This window comes from Morone saxatilis, unplaced genomic scaffold (assembly GCF_004916995.1).
Source record: "Morone saxatilis isolate NCDOM2014 unplaced genomic scaffold, NCSU_SB_2.0 Contig11, whole genome shotgun sequence".
Lineage (NCBI taxonomy): Eukaryota > Metazoa > Chordata > Actinopteri > Moronidae > Morone > Morone saxatilis.
The window spans coordinates 8,688,982-8,705,412 of record NW_023339663.1 but is presented as its reverse complement, the minus strand read 5'-3'; the positions used below and the strand labels follow the sequence as shown (position 1 = coordinate 8,705,412).

The 16,431-nt window shown below is 36.7% G+C and overlaps 2 protein-coding genes across 2 annotated transcripts in view; one reads left to right on the top strand and one right to left on the bottom strand.

Moving 5' to 3' along the window:
* Nucleotides 1–331: 331 nt before the first annotated feature.
* grpr (gastrin-releasing peptide receptor) lies at nt 332–7,881 on the top strand. Its single transcript, XM_035652316.1, has 4 exons — nt 332–702; nt 6,000–6,351; nt 6,832–6,945; nt 7,600–7,881. Exons 1-4 carry the CDS (start codon nt 332–334, stop codon nt 7,879–7,881), a joined length of 1,119 nt encoding a protein of 372 aa, XP_035508209.1.
* A 7,287-nt stretch (nt 7,882–15,168) lies between these two features.
* vegfd (vascular endothelial growth factor D) overlaps nt 15,169–16,431 on the bottom strand; it is a 6,195-nt gene continuing 4,932 nt past the window's right edge. Inside the window, 2 exon segments of the mRNA XM_035652222.1 lie at nt 15,169–15,507; nt 15,924–16,160. Coding sequence (XP_035508115.1) covers nt 15,489–15,507; nt 15,924–16,160 — 256 coding nt within the window. The 3' untranslated portion in view covers nt 15,169–15,488.

The window sequence follows — 16,431 nt, the reverse complement described above, 5'->3', positions numbered from 1 at the left end:
GTAGACCCTTTTAAGCATTAATAATAATTCTCAAATTGAGCATTCTCTATCATACTTCTAAAGAGTTTACTGTTTTCTCTCTTCAGTTCTATCCCATTGACACACATATTGATTGTTCTTTATTGGTGCATGTTGTGTACCGCTCAGCGCACTGGGTGGCAGCAGCTATAGCGGACCCCCACTCTCAAACACTGAGGAGGACGTGCACACACAACTCTAAAGTTGAAATTGTCACCACAATAGTTTTGCCTTCTCTCTGAAACCCCACAGGACCTGTCTGCATCTTCTCTGAGTTTGAACTTGAAAAAAAGAACATTTTACGGTGGGAGAGATGGAGCATCTGTACCAAAACGCGTCGCGCAGCGTCACTGCTCTCCAAAGCTCGACAGGGACGATGTGGTTCACCGGCGTGGCCATTGCTTCTGTTTACGGTGTAATCAGCGTCTTGGGGCTAATCGGCAACATCACGCTCATCAAGACTTTTTGCTCTGCCAAATCCATCCGCAATGTGCCGAATCTCTTCATGTCAAGTCTTGCGCTAGGGGATGTTTTACTGCTGGTGACCTGCGCTCCGGTGGATGCCAGCCGCTACCTGTCAGAGGAGTGGCTGTTCGGGAGAGTGGGATGTAAAGTCATCCCCTTCATTCAGCTCACCTCGGTTGGGGTGTCTGTGTTCACTCTCACAGCCCTCTCTGCTGACAGGTAGGCTACGGTTTTTGTTGTTTGCTGTAATTAATGATTTAAAAATGGTTTATATGGCAGCCACATGATACAATTCTAATGTTGTTTTTGTCGTTATAGAAACAGGTACACGCCAAATTGATGTTTTACAGTATAATGGAAAGCAAATATTTAACCGTGTATTGATCAGGGGAATATTAGGCACGCCGGAGCTGTGAGCTTCTGTTTAAAGCTGCTGACACGTGTACAACGATAAAGGCAGTACATTGCTAGGCCCACAGAATCAACCAGTCGTCAAATAATTGCTGTCAATTAATGATTTCAAACTTTTATTGTCAAATGACATTAAGATGACTTTTGCCTATTTAGGTGTAAATCACTGTCTCAGTCTGGAGGAAATGATCATCAAAATGTTTCTGTGGAAAACTTAAATTTACAGGTCTACAATGTTTGTGTGCGCTTACAATATCTATATATCAGGATGATTTCATAGAAATATCACAGTAAGCATCCGTTTAAAACCTGAGAGAAAAATAATATTTGGATCACCCCTCTTAACAGAAAACAAATCTGAACCTAATAAACAAAACAATATTGTATTAATCACTGGTGAGTGTGATGTGTGAGCACGTTCAACCTGCGCGTGTTTCAGTTCTTCCTCTTGTCATCTCTGGCCACTTAATTTTTTCTCACTCAAAGTGGGCAGGGACTCCTTATCGACCTGCATCATTTAAGACCTGTCTATTGTTATAAATGAATGACCTTGTGAGAGCAGGAAAGAAGGAAGGAGAAGAATGATTAGTAAAAACATAATTCTGGTGAGTTTGTCTTCGAGCTTTGTGTAATACTGTTTAATTCCAATCGTTCCTAGAGTCTTAGATGGAATTAGTGACCATGATGCGTCTTTTTTGAGCTGTAAGATTAACATTCAGTGGTTAGGGCGCCCGGTGTACCAAGGCTGAGTCCTTGCTGCAGCGGCCGTGCGTTCGAATCCGACCTGCGGCCCTTTGCTGCGTTTCATCTCCTCTCTCTCTCCCCATCTTTCCTGTCACTCTTCAGCTGTCACTATCAATTAAAGGCAATAACGTTAGACACACTATACTTTACAGATTGAATTGTTGTATAATAATACCAAATATTATCAACAAATAGGATATGATAATATAATTATAGATAAAGCAACACAGCAGTATATAAGGAAATTGAAATTAACCCCACATTTACCAGCTCCGACATTAAAATCCCATGTGCATTAATCGATCAAATATATATGTAGATTATGATCCAACAATATAATATAGGATGCATTATTCTGAAATTCTGCATAATGCATACTTTTAACGTTTGCTACTTCCAGTACATTCTAAAGCTTATACTTTTACTTGAGTAATGTCTTCAATGCAAGAGTTTTACTTATATTCTACACTGTGATATTGCTACTTTGACTTGAGTAAATAATCTGAGTACTTCTTCTGCCACTGGTAAAATTTGACTGCCAAACATTGTTGATATATTGCAATAATGTAAGTCATTTTGCATTATGCTAAGTACAACCTGCAAACTTGTCATAGATGTACAAGTGCAAAAGCTATCTGTAATGTCAACACCATTTTTTCAAACATATGAACAAATTTGGTACTGTTCTCTTCTCATCTAACTCTAAGCATAGTGTATTTTTGTAGTTGTTGGTCATTGTCAGACTGACAATGACCAACATCAGTGACAATGTCAGTGGCTAACCAAGCTCACGTCTAATAGCAGTAATCAGCTCTCTCAATAAAGGCATGTGAATTTCCATTATAGATATTTAGTCAGGGCCCAAGGTTATGGATGACAAAGTATTTGTAATACTAGGGCAGCTAACTATTAACTAACATTATTTGCGACTAGGATACTCTACTTGTGATTTGGTCACATAGAATTGTCAACACAAACCTTGGAGGGAAAATGTACTGTATTGCTTGTTATCAGCGACATATTTGATATTTAATGGTATTTTTGTGGTCTCTGCTGTATGCTTGGAATGGTAAAATGTTTTGCCCTTTGGTAAAACCAAAGTTTAAATACAATATTTCCACAATTTCTCAATATTTCCAACAGACTGCACCCACCACTGCCTGCCATAGCTAGCACAGCAGAGAAGAAGAGCAAAGTGGAGGGAAACGCCATAAAGGTGCAAAGTGGGAGGAGCGGCTGGTTCCCAAAGTGTTTTCCCTATTCAGAATGACCATTTCAAATATTTCAAATATATATCCTCACATTTACTGTGTTCAACGTTTATTCGGTTGACCAAGCTTCTCTGTGTATTATTGGAAATCAATAATGTTAATTCCATGCTGCAGCAACAGGAAGGCGCTTAGCATGTGAGTGAGAGTTGATGCATCAGGGATGACATGGCTGCCGGAGAGTGTTGATGGGTCTTCACCAACATTTCACATTTCATTAAACCCTTGCGTCCGTCATGCTCCAAATTTTCACCACTCATTTAATTGCATTTTCTTTCACTTGGCAGCATACTGAGCAGGTTCACAGGAAGAAGTGGTCAGTATTAAGAATAAATAAAAAATGTTTGGATAAACCCAGAACTAAGTTTTTGCTTTCTGACATGCCAATCTGTTTCCCTTCGCAAGAGCTGTAATGTTTTGACAAAGACAAATGTGACAAAACAGCATTGTAATGAAGTACTGTAGTGCTGCAGACGTGCCCTGGTCTATAAATCTTGTTCTCCAGATTTAAGAAAAAGATTTCCATCATTTCCATTCCATTGCAAATAAACTTCCATAAATCCTCATGGAAGTCATAGAAAACGATGCTTCTTATCACTGCCGAACTTGCCTGAGAATCAGGAATGTAAAGATATATTGTGAGACAGTTAAATCGTGATACAAATATGTGAAGATTTAAAATCAGAAATACCTTAGAAATAAAAAGATTATATGATTAGGTAAAGAAAATATAGGAGAAAATATATTATATAGATTTTTTTGTATCAGCTCATGAGTTAAGTGTATTGTTACTTTGCTAGTATCAAATTAATTCAGTGATGTCTGTATGTCCATGGGTGCAGGAAACAAGAACTGCTAATAGCTAATTTGACATATGACTAATGGCGTCAATTTGCCAAAAATGTAAAAACTGACCAAACAGTGACCAAACCAGAAGTTTTTTCTAACAGAGCCCGTCCCACTTGAAACCAGTAAGAAGAGTTCAAAGAAAAACCAAATAACCAAAACTGCTGAACAGAAAATGTTGCTCCTGTACGACGCCATATAGTACAGTATAGTAAGAAGCACATTGAAAAACTATGTTTTTCTGAGTCTTTAAATATCAATCTATTAATCATTTGAGGGTAGTATAAAACAATATTTCGCTCTAATGAGAAATGCAATGAAGTAGCCTATTTATCTATTCATTGTCAAACTAAATATAGTGACAGTGGCAGCATGCAGGCCTCTCCACTCACAATGTTCTCTGACCAATTATATGTTGTTTAAGGCAATGGTTTCAATTGAGTACAGCTCTTAAAATTGTCCTTGAGTTAGATGATGTTTTTGAAATGTATTTATCAGATGTTTTTATGGTGGCCCAACAAAACACAACAACAAATAACAAAGCACAAGACAACAACCCCTTTGGGGCTTGAACCCCATATGACACATGATGTTATCTGTCTTCACTCCGGTATGAAACTCCAGTGATGTGATATGTCAGATCAGTCCAATCTGCTGCAGTATTAGGACAGTATGTGTGCAGGCATGAACTGCATCAAAAGTCTCCACAGCTGCTAAAGCCGACTGACCATCAGAAACAACAACAATGTGTTTTGTTACATATTTTGTTTTCCTATTTGTTGTTGTGTTTTGCACTTCGAGGCCACCATGTTTTTTTTATTTTTTAAACTAGACACAGTGTGGAAAGAGTGGAGGGTAAGGTCTGGGTAAAGTAAAATAAGATTAAACTAGAGGGGTGCACTCAATAGAGTGCAGATCCCTGCCAGGTGTGTCCCGGCTCCATTACAATTAAGATGGCGGCAGAGATAACAAACACAAGGATTTATTCATTTCATATTGTGCCTACCTTTAGTGGATCACAACATATCACATATGTTATTAATCAACAGATGCTCCGGTTCAAGATGTGACCAAACCTTTTTATGAATGTTAGTTTTTGTGATCGTAAAATGCCTACTAATGCTAATACTAATGACCTATTGCAGCATACAGTCATAAATGTACACAAAAATATTAAGCTGAAGGTGGGGATAATAATTAAATATACTATGGAGGTTAAGTGGGCAAAGAAAAAAGTATATGAGTGCTTTCTATATATCCTTCCTTTCAACAGGTTTAAACCAGTTCAAATATTTTAATAATCATTACTCCCATCACTTATTCATAACAGCATCCGATTGATGTGATCTTCTAGATGAGCCTTGCTTTCTTTACCACTCATTTTCTATATTACTTCTTCAAGTTCAACATGAGTAATACTTCTACCCTTAATCCTTAAAAGATCAGTTATAATTATTAAGAAAAGCTTTTTAGTTGCCATATTGACAAACATGTATCTGTCTGGTGTTTATTCTCCTCTTACATTATACTTTCTGTAATTGATTGCTTTCTGCTGATGCAGCATGACCCTCCAATGGACCATCTGACCATCTGCAGACAAAATTGATTGTTTTAAGAACTGACTTGTCAACATTCATAATTGACAGATTGTTAAAGCAGCTATAATCAATATTTTTATATAAGCAATAGATCACAACTACTTGTTTGTAAAAGGGTTTCTCGTACAGTGATGGACTCACAGAGAATAATCTTCAAGTCAGCAGTTTCCCACAGCTATACAGAGCTTTATTGTTAATGTATTATCTATAATATTTTCAGCTTATTGGTTTGCCTTTACGTAATCTCATCAGCATCAACTTTGGCTGCGGCAGACACTGTACACTGCCCAGCATTAAAGCAGTAAGATATTTCCTCCAGGACTAAGTAGAGACCAAAAATGAGATCGAATACTGAATTTACAATTTATAGGTGCCCAGAAATGACTCGAAATGAATAATAATGATATGATGATAATGATGATACTCTGTCTGCTTAATCATATTATTTTCAGCTTGTTAACACTATACCACACTGACTAAAAATAACTAAAATACTAAAAGGGCAACACTTTTTACGCCGATGCATTGTGTGAGTGAGGAGGTGAGAGTCAATTGTGGCTTTCTACAGTAAGATAACTATCTATTCTGTCTTATCTATCTATCTCGATCTATCATATTATCGTATCGTATCTATCTATCTATCTATCAGGTATAGGGCCATCGTGAAGCCCCTGGATATCCAAACATCGAGCACCACTACCAGCATTGTCCTGCGGGCGGCGCTCATCTGGCTCGTCTCCTTGGTCCTGGCTATTCCTGAGGCCGTCTTCTCTGACCTCCACACTTTCAACGTTACCTCCACTAATGAGACCTTTGTCACCTGCGCCCCTTATCCCCATGCTGGGGAACTGCACCCTAAGATTCACTCCATGGCGTCCTTCCTAATTTTCTACGTCATTCCCCTGCTGGTCATATCCATGTACTACACCTTCATTGCCCGGAGCCTGTTGAGGAGTGCCTCAAACCTGCCTGTGGAGGGCAACATACATGCAAGACAACAGGTCAGTGTTAAAACTGTCATTACCTGGGCCATAACCCGATTATACTGAGGTCATGAGTCCCCCAACGAGTGCCCCACCCCACAGAAAAAAATAGTCTGTGACATGTTTCAGTTATTTTAATTTCTAATGTTTTATTTTTTTCAGTTAATTCAGTTTTCCAACTTTTATAGCTGCAATATTTACAAATGAAGTACTCACTAGTTGCTTCACCTCCACCGGTTACAACTTCAAAATGCATTAGTAATACTGAAATAATGAAAATAATGTCTGTTTCATTACCTCTGATACTTTGAATACTTTTGCTGATGATATGTAGAATTCTGAATGAATATTATTTTTACCTTGTTGTATAGCTACTTTTAGTAGATCTGAATATATCCTTAATCACTTACTTTGTTGAATGTGTTTCTATTAAAAATAATGTCTATTATAAAATAGCATTGCTCCTTGGATTTGACATTTTGTTTCTACAATCAACAGGTTGAATCAAGAAAGCGCTTGGCCAAGACAGTGCTGGTGTTTGTTGGTCTCTTTGCAGTATGCTGGCTTCCTAGTCACATCATCTACTTATACCGCTCTTATCACTACTACCAGGTAGACAAAAAGCCCATCTCTATATTTCTAATATAGCATGCCTGTTTATTTGTTTCGATCTTTTTTTTATACACTGGACTAGTGTGACACACAACTACTTTCTGTATCTGTATTTGTTTATTTCACATAGCATATTTGTTTTGGAATTTATACTGGAAGTGGGCCGTTAGAAATAAAAAAAGCTTAATTTACTGTTTTAAATTGTTTTCTACAGCCATGTATTTATCATATGTATATTTATAAGTTTAGCTTCCCAAAAATATACATACAAAATAACATTTGTAACATAATATTTTAACCATGTACCTGAATTAATGTACCTGAAAGTGTTACATAATGGTCAAGTTGGAAAATACAAGTCAGAATTTAATTGGGCCATGTCGCAGGACTTTTCTTTAAAAACTGGAGGTTGTATAGACAATGGGAAGAAATCTAGTGTCTGTTAAAAATAAAGACAAACTTATTGACGAAAAACAGGCCATTAGCTCATCGGGACATATTGCACAACTACTAAAATTATGTTTCCGTTTTTATCTTTTGGGAGCACATTCATATCCAAATAATGTATTTGTTTAGATCTCTAGTATGTCTATTTCATTCCATCTTATTAACCATTTTTTCCTCAACCCTCCTCCCTGTCTTTCCCCCCACCAGGTGGACACTTCCCTGGTTCACTTTCTGTGCAGCGTTGTAGCTCGTATCCTGGCCTTCACTAACTCCTGTCTCAACCCCTTTGCCCTTTACCTGCTGAGCAAGACCTTCCAGAAGCAGTTCAACCAGCAGCTGTGTTGCTGCTGTCGTATGATCTTTAAACGCTCCTCACAGAGCCCGTCACATTATAACACACGGGTGACCTCTGTCCGCAGCACACATCACTCAATGGCGAGTCTAAGTATGATCAATGGCAGAAGGCTCTATCAGGAGGATTGTGTGTAAGGGACAACATGTTCTCACTGCCAACTTACAGAAGCAGCTTGGTCAAGGTGTCTGTTAAAAAGAAAGAGAGAAAATTGTAAAGCATGAGAGTCTATGTCCATGCTTTCGAAACATGTTATTTCAGTTCCCTACATAATACAATAGGCTATTTAGTATGATATCAATTAAAACAATACATGTCCATTCAATCAATTGCTCTTTTGGTGATGTACTTGTGTATTAATCACTGAGTTATATTTGTAGTTTGTAAAATATCTTTATTTCCTACAAGCCATTTGCTTTATTGTGCGTGCATCATTTAAAAAGATTATGAGAAACTTGCATTAAGATATGCAGTTGAGGTTAAAAAATTGCACTTCCACAATGTTCAGGGACTTGAGGGAAACATAATTAGGTGTATTATAAAAAGAATGAAAAGTATGAAAGCAGCAGAGATAATAATAGTTATTGTTAATAATCAGTCAGGTCACATGATTCAAGTCAACTGAAGACTTTTTAACTGTTAAACCAAGACTACATCTTAATCTAACCTTAACTAAGTGCTGTGAGCACCCGAACTAGCCGATATTGTGGAACAAGACTAAGAATCTACATCCATGCTTGTAAGATGTACTTGCTGCTTGATTTACTTGATGTAAATGCTAAATTCAGTATGCCAACATTCTTATGCTGTGTCTCTAGTACCTGGATGGTGCACTCATAACCGTCAAAACGTTGAGTGTGGAACGCTGGACACTTCTTACCCTCAGTGGTTGCCATTTTCACTACGTAGTGGAAGGGGCAACGTACAGTTTCCGTCAGCAGGTGGAGTACATGTAGACGGTGTAATTCCCAACTTCCAAGAAACAGGGGAAACACAGGCAATAAAAAGTAGAAGCAGGTACATTTTTTATTAATATCGTGAAGAAATCCAGTGAAAAATAAGCTGATATTGGTGCTTGATCCGGTTGCAGTTCGAGGTAAAAGCAGAAGGTGACGCGGTAAAATGTTACGATTGTCATTTCTGGCAAATGTGCAATAGTTGTGCTCGATTTGAGACGACACTATGCTGTCAAAATTGCAGCACTACGCGAGTAAGTATGTAGTGTGCATTGTGTACTGTACTAACAGAAGTATTCGAATTGAGACACATCATTAGTGTAGCATATTAGCATGCTAACATTTGCTACTGCTAATTACAATCCATGCAGCAATATTATATTTTTCCTGCTGTAACACCATGTGCCAAATTTGTGGAGTGTCCCTTTAAGGGTTTCATCCAAGCTTACAAATTTGGCACCTCTGTCAGGGTGCCAAATTTGCAATAGGAGAGACATAAAAGAGTAGCATTTACCTTCTGTGAACAATAATCATCTCTAATGAGGTTATATTATAGAGGTGAAAGGACATATTTTTAATAGAAGCCAGTATTAATCTTTAGAAACGGCAGAATAAGGCGGGCCACTCTTTAGTACCAAAACAATGGCGCTTCAAGGAGTCATGGACCACATTCAATGAAATAAATAACTTTTTTAAATTGATAAAAGGGATCAAATGCTTTTGCATTATTTTGCCAAAAAATTACGGTTCGCTCTAATATGTGGTATTTGTTTATATTCTTATGGATATTGATGTATAATATTCTGCCTGCACCCTGTTGCTGTATTTGTACAATATTTTTAAATGTTAGATGCTGTGATAACTGTGACATTGAAGTGTACATTCAGAGATGTATTTTAAATGTTAGCTGTCGTCTAGTTATAGAATGTTTTTGCAGCTGTGTTGTACACAGTATGAAAAATGAACCGTGATTGTAAATGTATGTCTTACAAATCGACTTTATATTTGTGTGTGTGTGTAAACACAATTTACATGAAATTCTCTGGGAAATTAATCAGACACTAAGTCTGTCTTTAGCTTAAACATATTGCACCATGAATTTTTCTTTCCAGTAGAAAGACACATAATATGAAATCAATAAAAATGGCTGTCAAATTATGGTGCACTATATCATTTTCTACATTATATAGCGTAGTGAAAGTGGAGCCTCATGTGCACCTTTGTGCTTTGGTTATGTTAAGAATCTTAGTACTGTTGACTGTGTATACACCACATAGTTCTTGCGCCACTGTGTTCACTGGACATGATTATTCTGCACTGTCACATGCTAGATTTACAGGCACTATATTACACGGCAATGTCCTAATTTGGTGTTTCACAGAGGGAGAGGATCATGCCCAGGTTGTGATGAGTGGGTGTATAATTCAGTCTGGATTCTGTTTGTTTAATTGTGATGTAAGCGCCTTGCCAAATTTCTGTCCTGCATGGTCTCAACCATCTACTTAACATGTCATCTTTAGGGTCAGGCTGATTCTGTGTAAGGTCTGGAATGTAAATAAGCATTTGTTATTATCTTTTTAATTTAAGGAATGAAAGACACACACATTAAGACTAATAAAAGCACATTACCACTATGTCATGTGTTTGAAATCCATTTGAAAAAAGTGTTACAGGAATTCTGCAGAAGAATGTTAAGGTCCTGCAGGATTGTTTAAAGACTATTATAGGAATAATATAGGAATTTAAAAGAAATTCAGTCGGAATTTTTCATAAATGCTGAACGATTAATCGTGCACAATTTCTTTTGCAAGATTCCCTGACTTTCTGCAGAAATTCAGGAGGATTTTTTCCTGCAGGGGATTTTCTTTAATAGTTCTGCAAGGCCATGTCTTACACCAGCAAATCAAAATTTTTGTAATAAATCAAGTTCATAAATTTTTTTTAAGATCCCCTCCAGGTATATTTAAGACATATAAAACTACTTAAAATAAATAAATAATAATTTGTGTTTGTTATGTTTTTTTGCACAAAAAATAAATGACCTAATTAGAAAGTCTTACTCCTTCAACCTCATTTTAATCTATAAAAAGGCAGATACATATACCTCGTACTTCATTAAAAAGTCCATTCAGTGTACTGAATGTTTCAACAATGTTTCCACATCACACTTATGTTTAGGTTGCATACCTGTCCATGAATCACAAAACTGTGTAAAGATGTTCTGTGTAAGGAAAAAACAAACAAATTAAAATTAAAAAATTCAACTTCAAGTTCTTTTTATTTGCCTGACGGGAGGAATACACATATTGATAGAATAGAAATAGAAAAACATGTGTAACAGTGACATGTTAAGGCAATAAAACAGTAAATCGTAGTTTATCGTAGCGCATGAGAAGGTGGGATTTGCTCTTATTGCCTGTGAAGTTCAATAAGATGAACTGAATTTTGTTCTCCATTAGATCTTTCAGTCTCATCGAACATGTCTCAACAGGGGGAAAGAAACTAAAAGCCAAAACACTTCCACTTCCCTGGACTCCTCACACAGTAACTCTAAAGGTCAGTGTTGTGTTGTACCTGTTCACTGAGCACAAGCAACCAAATACAAAGTGTCAGAACTATCAAAGGACATCAGAGGACTGAAATGTCATCGTGTTTATTCCACAGTTGATGCCAGAGTTGCTTTATGGGAAATGTATCACTTTTAGTTTAGAATCGGTAACATCAGGGCCTTTTTTTTACAGCACCTCTATTCATCTTTTAACACAGTAATAACAAAGTGAGTCTTGTGTCTGTTTTGTTTGAAGCTCTGGCTACGTGCCATGGGTAATATCCCTACAAATGAAGCTCAGTGTAAAAACAGGATGACCTTTTCATTATTCCTCATTCATTCACAATTCTATCATTCTCCTTCTTAATCAGCTGACAATGGGTGTGTACTCTTTCAGTTAAACCAATCAGACTTAGTTACTATTTCCTCTAGCCAAGCATGTTGCTGCTGTCAGACTTTAAATCCATTCTCCTTTCTGTTGCTTTCAGCTGTCATTTTAGTGCGAAATCATTGTGACCCTCCTCCACCCCATTCACCTCCAGTTGAAATCTTAGTCGTTTTTATGTCTTGGTAAAATGGTAAATGGACTGTACTTGTATAGTGACTTTCTAGTCTTCCAATCACTCAAAGTGCTCACACATAAAAGACCCATTTCTCACTTCAGCGTACATTAAATCCACCCAACAACCTTCATTTCAATTTAATTTGAATTTGAAGATGTTCAAATGGGTTCTTACTACCCTGAGAAAAACTGTTGAAGTAATCTATGTCTGTGGATTATGTTTGTTTGTACTTTTCTATTTTGATTTTTTTTTTACTATTATCGCTTTGTATTACATAATAGTAATGGTTTTATTAAGGACAAAGAGTCGAATAATACAAAGTGAAAATGGCTGTGGTGTTTTCATTTTATTTGTGACCTCATCACATTGTTATTTCCACAACTTTTTCCAGTTTTGTTATCTGCCGTCTGTAATAGGTTTGTTGCTGTTGGTTGAAAGGAGGATGGGCTTTCTTCTATAGTCTGTCATTTGTTATTTCCGGCGTTTTGATGTTTCTTTAATGTGTTTTCTGACTTCCTTAAAGAAAACTGTTCCATGATAAAGCATCATTTTCTTTTTACCCACATGCTGCATTTGGATAAAATTACAGAAGATATCCGTGCACTTTGATATCCTATAATATGCAATTTCATGTTCCTGACAGCAAAAAATGAAAGATGTAGCTATTTTTTGCTATTAAGGCACCTTGGAGCCAAACCCAATTATGTCTAGTGTCTTTGTGACAATGTGTGAAAATCTCACACAGGTCTTTCAGATGAACTGAAGGTGCCATGAAAAGCACAGACCTTTTCTCTGGGCTGGTGACATGAGCATCAGATACAGCCATTTTGTCCCTTGTAATTTATACACCATATAGACAAAAGTATGTGGACACTTGGTTTCCTTTCATTTCCTAGTTTTCACAGTTTGGTGTTGAAGAACCTTCAACAGAACCTGACTCACTTGCACAAAGTACTGACCTCAACCCTATCCAACACCTGAGGATGAATTGGAGTACCAATTGGTAGCCAGGCCTCACACGCCCACATTGGTGCCTGACCCTGAAGATTGAGACTGACTCACTATGGCCTCAAATGGCCTTTTGTGTTTTCTTCAATTGCCACTAACAGGTTCTGCTTGGGTTTTGTAGGGCAACCAACGCCTTATGATCTGTGGGTGGGTTGGGAAGGGCTTAGAAGAGTGATAAAGCAGAACAACTGGTGGAAAGTTTTGCATTGTGTATGTTCAAATTACCTCTACTTGGATTTATAGAGATCATGGTCTTATATTATCTCATATATATACTCTATGACTATGCTCTTTTCCTTCATCAAAAAAAAGCCAAACAAACAGGAGTTTAATGCATTGAATTGGGATTTTAATGTTAAAGAAAATATAAAATCAGGGATGGATATTATTCATTTTCTTTTTTTAACAGTGACAATCGAGTACTAATCGAGTAACAGTGAGGAATAGTGAGAAAACAGGAGTACACAAACAGTGCAGCAAGGGGGAGACAAAACTCCTTGTAACTTTAGCCATGTTTAGTATTTTGTATCATCATATAATCTGGAATATGCAGTGTTCAAATAATTAATACAATTTTTGTTTGAAATATAATGCAAAATCCATTTTTATTCCATTACCACTATGACAGGATCAGCTTTTAGTCCTATGTGATGACTTAAAGGTGAGAGCGGTTCTACCTGTTGTCAGGGTGGGTTGGTAATGTCGCTATTGGAGCAAGCTCCCAGAGAAGAGCTTATTCAGTCACAAACACCTTTATTAATGTATCCACTGGAGCTCTGAGACATGATGACGTTAAAACATAATGGCACCTTGCCATTTTATGATGGGTGTGAAATTGATTCTGATGCCAACAGAAGGAGGGAGGATATATACTGTACACCTTGTTTGCATTTTATTGATTTGCAGAACTGCCTGGGGGAAAAAATGGACTGGAAATCAATACATTCACCAGGCAACAACAATAAATGAAGCTCATTTACAAATAATGCACCTTTTTTCATAAGAAGCTGTATTTACAGTCCACTCTGTCTTCAGAAAAGCTGTGTTGTCCCTTCTGCAGGTCTTCAAACATTATGGAGTTTTGCCTGGAAGCTCAAATACTCAAAACTTATCAAACATATGGAGACATAGATTTCCGTCTTCTCTGCCACCATATGGCTAACAAAACAAATCTCAGATACTGAAGACATACCAATGTGACAGATCTCATGTCAGCAAAACAGCTGCTTGTACAGTGTCCTTAAAAATAAATGTTTTATTGTCTTAAGACATTGAACAAAATTGGTTTTAATGTGGCTGATAAACAGGAATTAAATGATTTAATGTCAAAGAGTAAAAGTAACTCTAAAAAGTGATCTGAATAAATGGCAAAAAAATACAAAATACAAAATACTTGTTTGCAACAATTATCACCCCCTCAGTGCTACGTTTTAGGGGTGTGGGGGGGCTTTTTGTTTTTATATGATAGCACAGCTGAAGATAGACAGGAAATGGGGGAGGAGAGGTGGCCTGAATTCATTCTACTTTGCAAAACTGCTCGAGCTCTGTCAGGTTGCATGAGGATCATGAGTGAGCAGCCTTTTTTCATATTCTCAAAAGGATTGAGACCTGGACTCTGACTCAGCAGCCACTCAAGGACACTGATGTTGTTGTTTTTAAAGCACTCTTGTGTAGCTTTATCTTCTGCTCATTGTCTTAGAAAGCAAACCTTCTCCCATGTCACATCCTCCAGAATTCCCTTTATTTTGATGCCATTATTTAACCCTGTACCCCACAAGCCCTCCAGAGGGGTATATATATATATATATATATACTATTTATTTATTATATATTATTATTTATTAATTTATACTATAATCTCTTGAAACCCCTTGACTAATTATGGGACTTCTAAAACAAATTGGCTGCACCAGTGATCACTAAGTGTGTCCTAGTGGTGATACTGTGTCCAATTAAAAAGGGATTCATCCTTGAAAAGAAGTGTTTTGTGTTTTACATTTGTAATGAATTTAAATCACTTTGTAGAAATTAATTTTTACTTCCTCTTTGATTGTTGTGGTGTAAAACAATAAAACATGAAAACTACAGAGGATGGTGAATATTTGTATAGACGTTGTATAAAAATGAAACCCAAGAGACAAGATTATCAGGTTACAATACCCTTACCATCTCAAGTAACAACACTTAAGTTACCGGGTTTTGTTCACTTTACAACTTAATTTTTCATGACAGGATTCAGCAGGCCTTGTTGCCCATGAAGTATGAAACAAGGTTCACTTTTTTAATATCAAAAATTGTGTTTAAACCTTTAAAGGTAAACTCAACATACATGTGATTACTTTGAATAACAAGAGTGAAATGTCCATCACAAGTTAAGCAGTAATCCATAAACTGAAAGCAAGTTAAAATTATAAAAATATTCTTTTAATATATACTACATGTTCAGTGCACAACAGAACAAATGTACAAATTATAAACTTTACACATTGATTGGAACATAAGGTAAGCATGTTAAAAAATCAGTTAACATGGTCAAAGGAGTTAATATCATCTTAATTAGTTAAAGTGATCAGCATAAATAGGACTGTAAATAAATTATGAGCCTTTTTTCTCTGCCTCCAAACATCCTTGGCGAGCAGGTTGTCGTAATTTATTCCCCCAGTGGACTTCTACTTGGGCCATTTGCATCTGTGAAGAAAAGAGGGCTCATTTAAGGGAATAAAATATGCATGAATTGAGACACATTAGAGCTCCGAACCGCTCTGCTAGCCTTCACCCTGGATGAAAATGAAATCTGCAGGAGTTTAAAAAACTGATCACCTCGTTTCTTCAGTTCATCCTGCATGTCTGAGTAGCTGCTGAGAAATACTGCTTCAACTATTATTTTAATCCTCTCACCTTTCCTATTTCCCCAGCACCTGTCTAATAATTTTGTTGTACCATTTTCCACTCAACATTTCTATTTTACTTGTTGCTAATGACAAGGGCATGTCTAAGTATGTATTTTATGTTTCTAATATCTCATATGAGTAAAAACTGCAGCATTTAAAGAAAGTCCATGATAAACAAACTGATTATTATGTTAAAGCCTTTCCCTGACCCACCTGCAGGAAGCTTGATCGAAACGTTGATGCTTATGGGCACAGATAGAAGAGTTGAGTTGACAGCGATGGATTGGTCTTGGCTGGAGAGTCGGTGCAGGTCTAGGTAGACAGTCACACCGCTCCACGTCTATCTCACAGTCTGGCATCCATGAACTGAGTGGAAAATCTAAGCAGGAAATAATAATGGCGCATTAGAGTCACAAAGACATACATTTCTTCTCATCTTGTAAGCTGAGACTCCATTTGATAACAAATCAGTTCGGTTATACTTGGATAAAGAATCCAAATACAGTATCTCAACTTTAATGTTATCAGTAAAAAGTTTACAATTAATAATTAAAATTATATAATTTTATAATTCCATATGATATACCTGATTAACATTATCTTCTAATATCACAAAGACAATGCTGCAACATGCTGATGTAGAGCAAATATAATCTTAAACATGTTCACATAACACAAAATCAGAATCAATGCAGTCTTTTTTTATTCCATGCATTCTTCT

Bases quoted from the DNA above. Each gene is read 5' to 3' on its own strand.
- grpr (XM_035652316.1), top strand. From the start codon at position 332: ATGGAGCATCTGTACCAAAACGCGTCGCGCAGCGTCACTGCTCTCCAA. The intron at 6,352-6,831 runs GTCAGTGTTAAA...TACAATCAACAG, and splicing joins ACATACATGCAAGACAACAG to GTTGAATCAAGAAAGCGCTT. The intron at 6,946-7,599 runs GTAGACAAAAAG...TCCCCCCACCAG, and splicing joins GCTCTTATCACTACTACCAG to GTGGACACTTCCCTGGTTCA.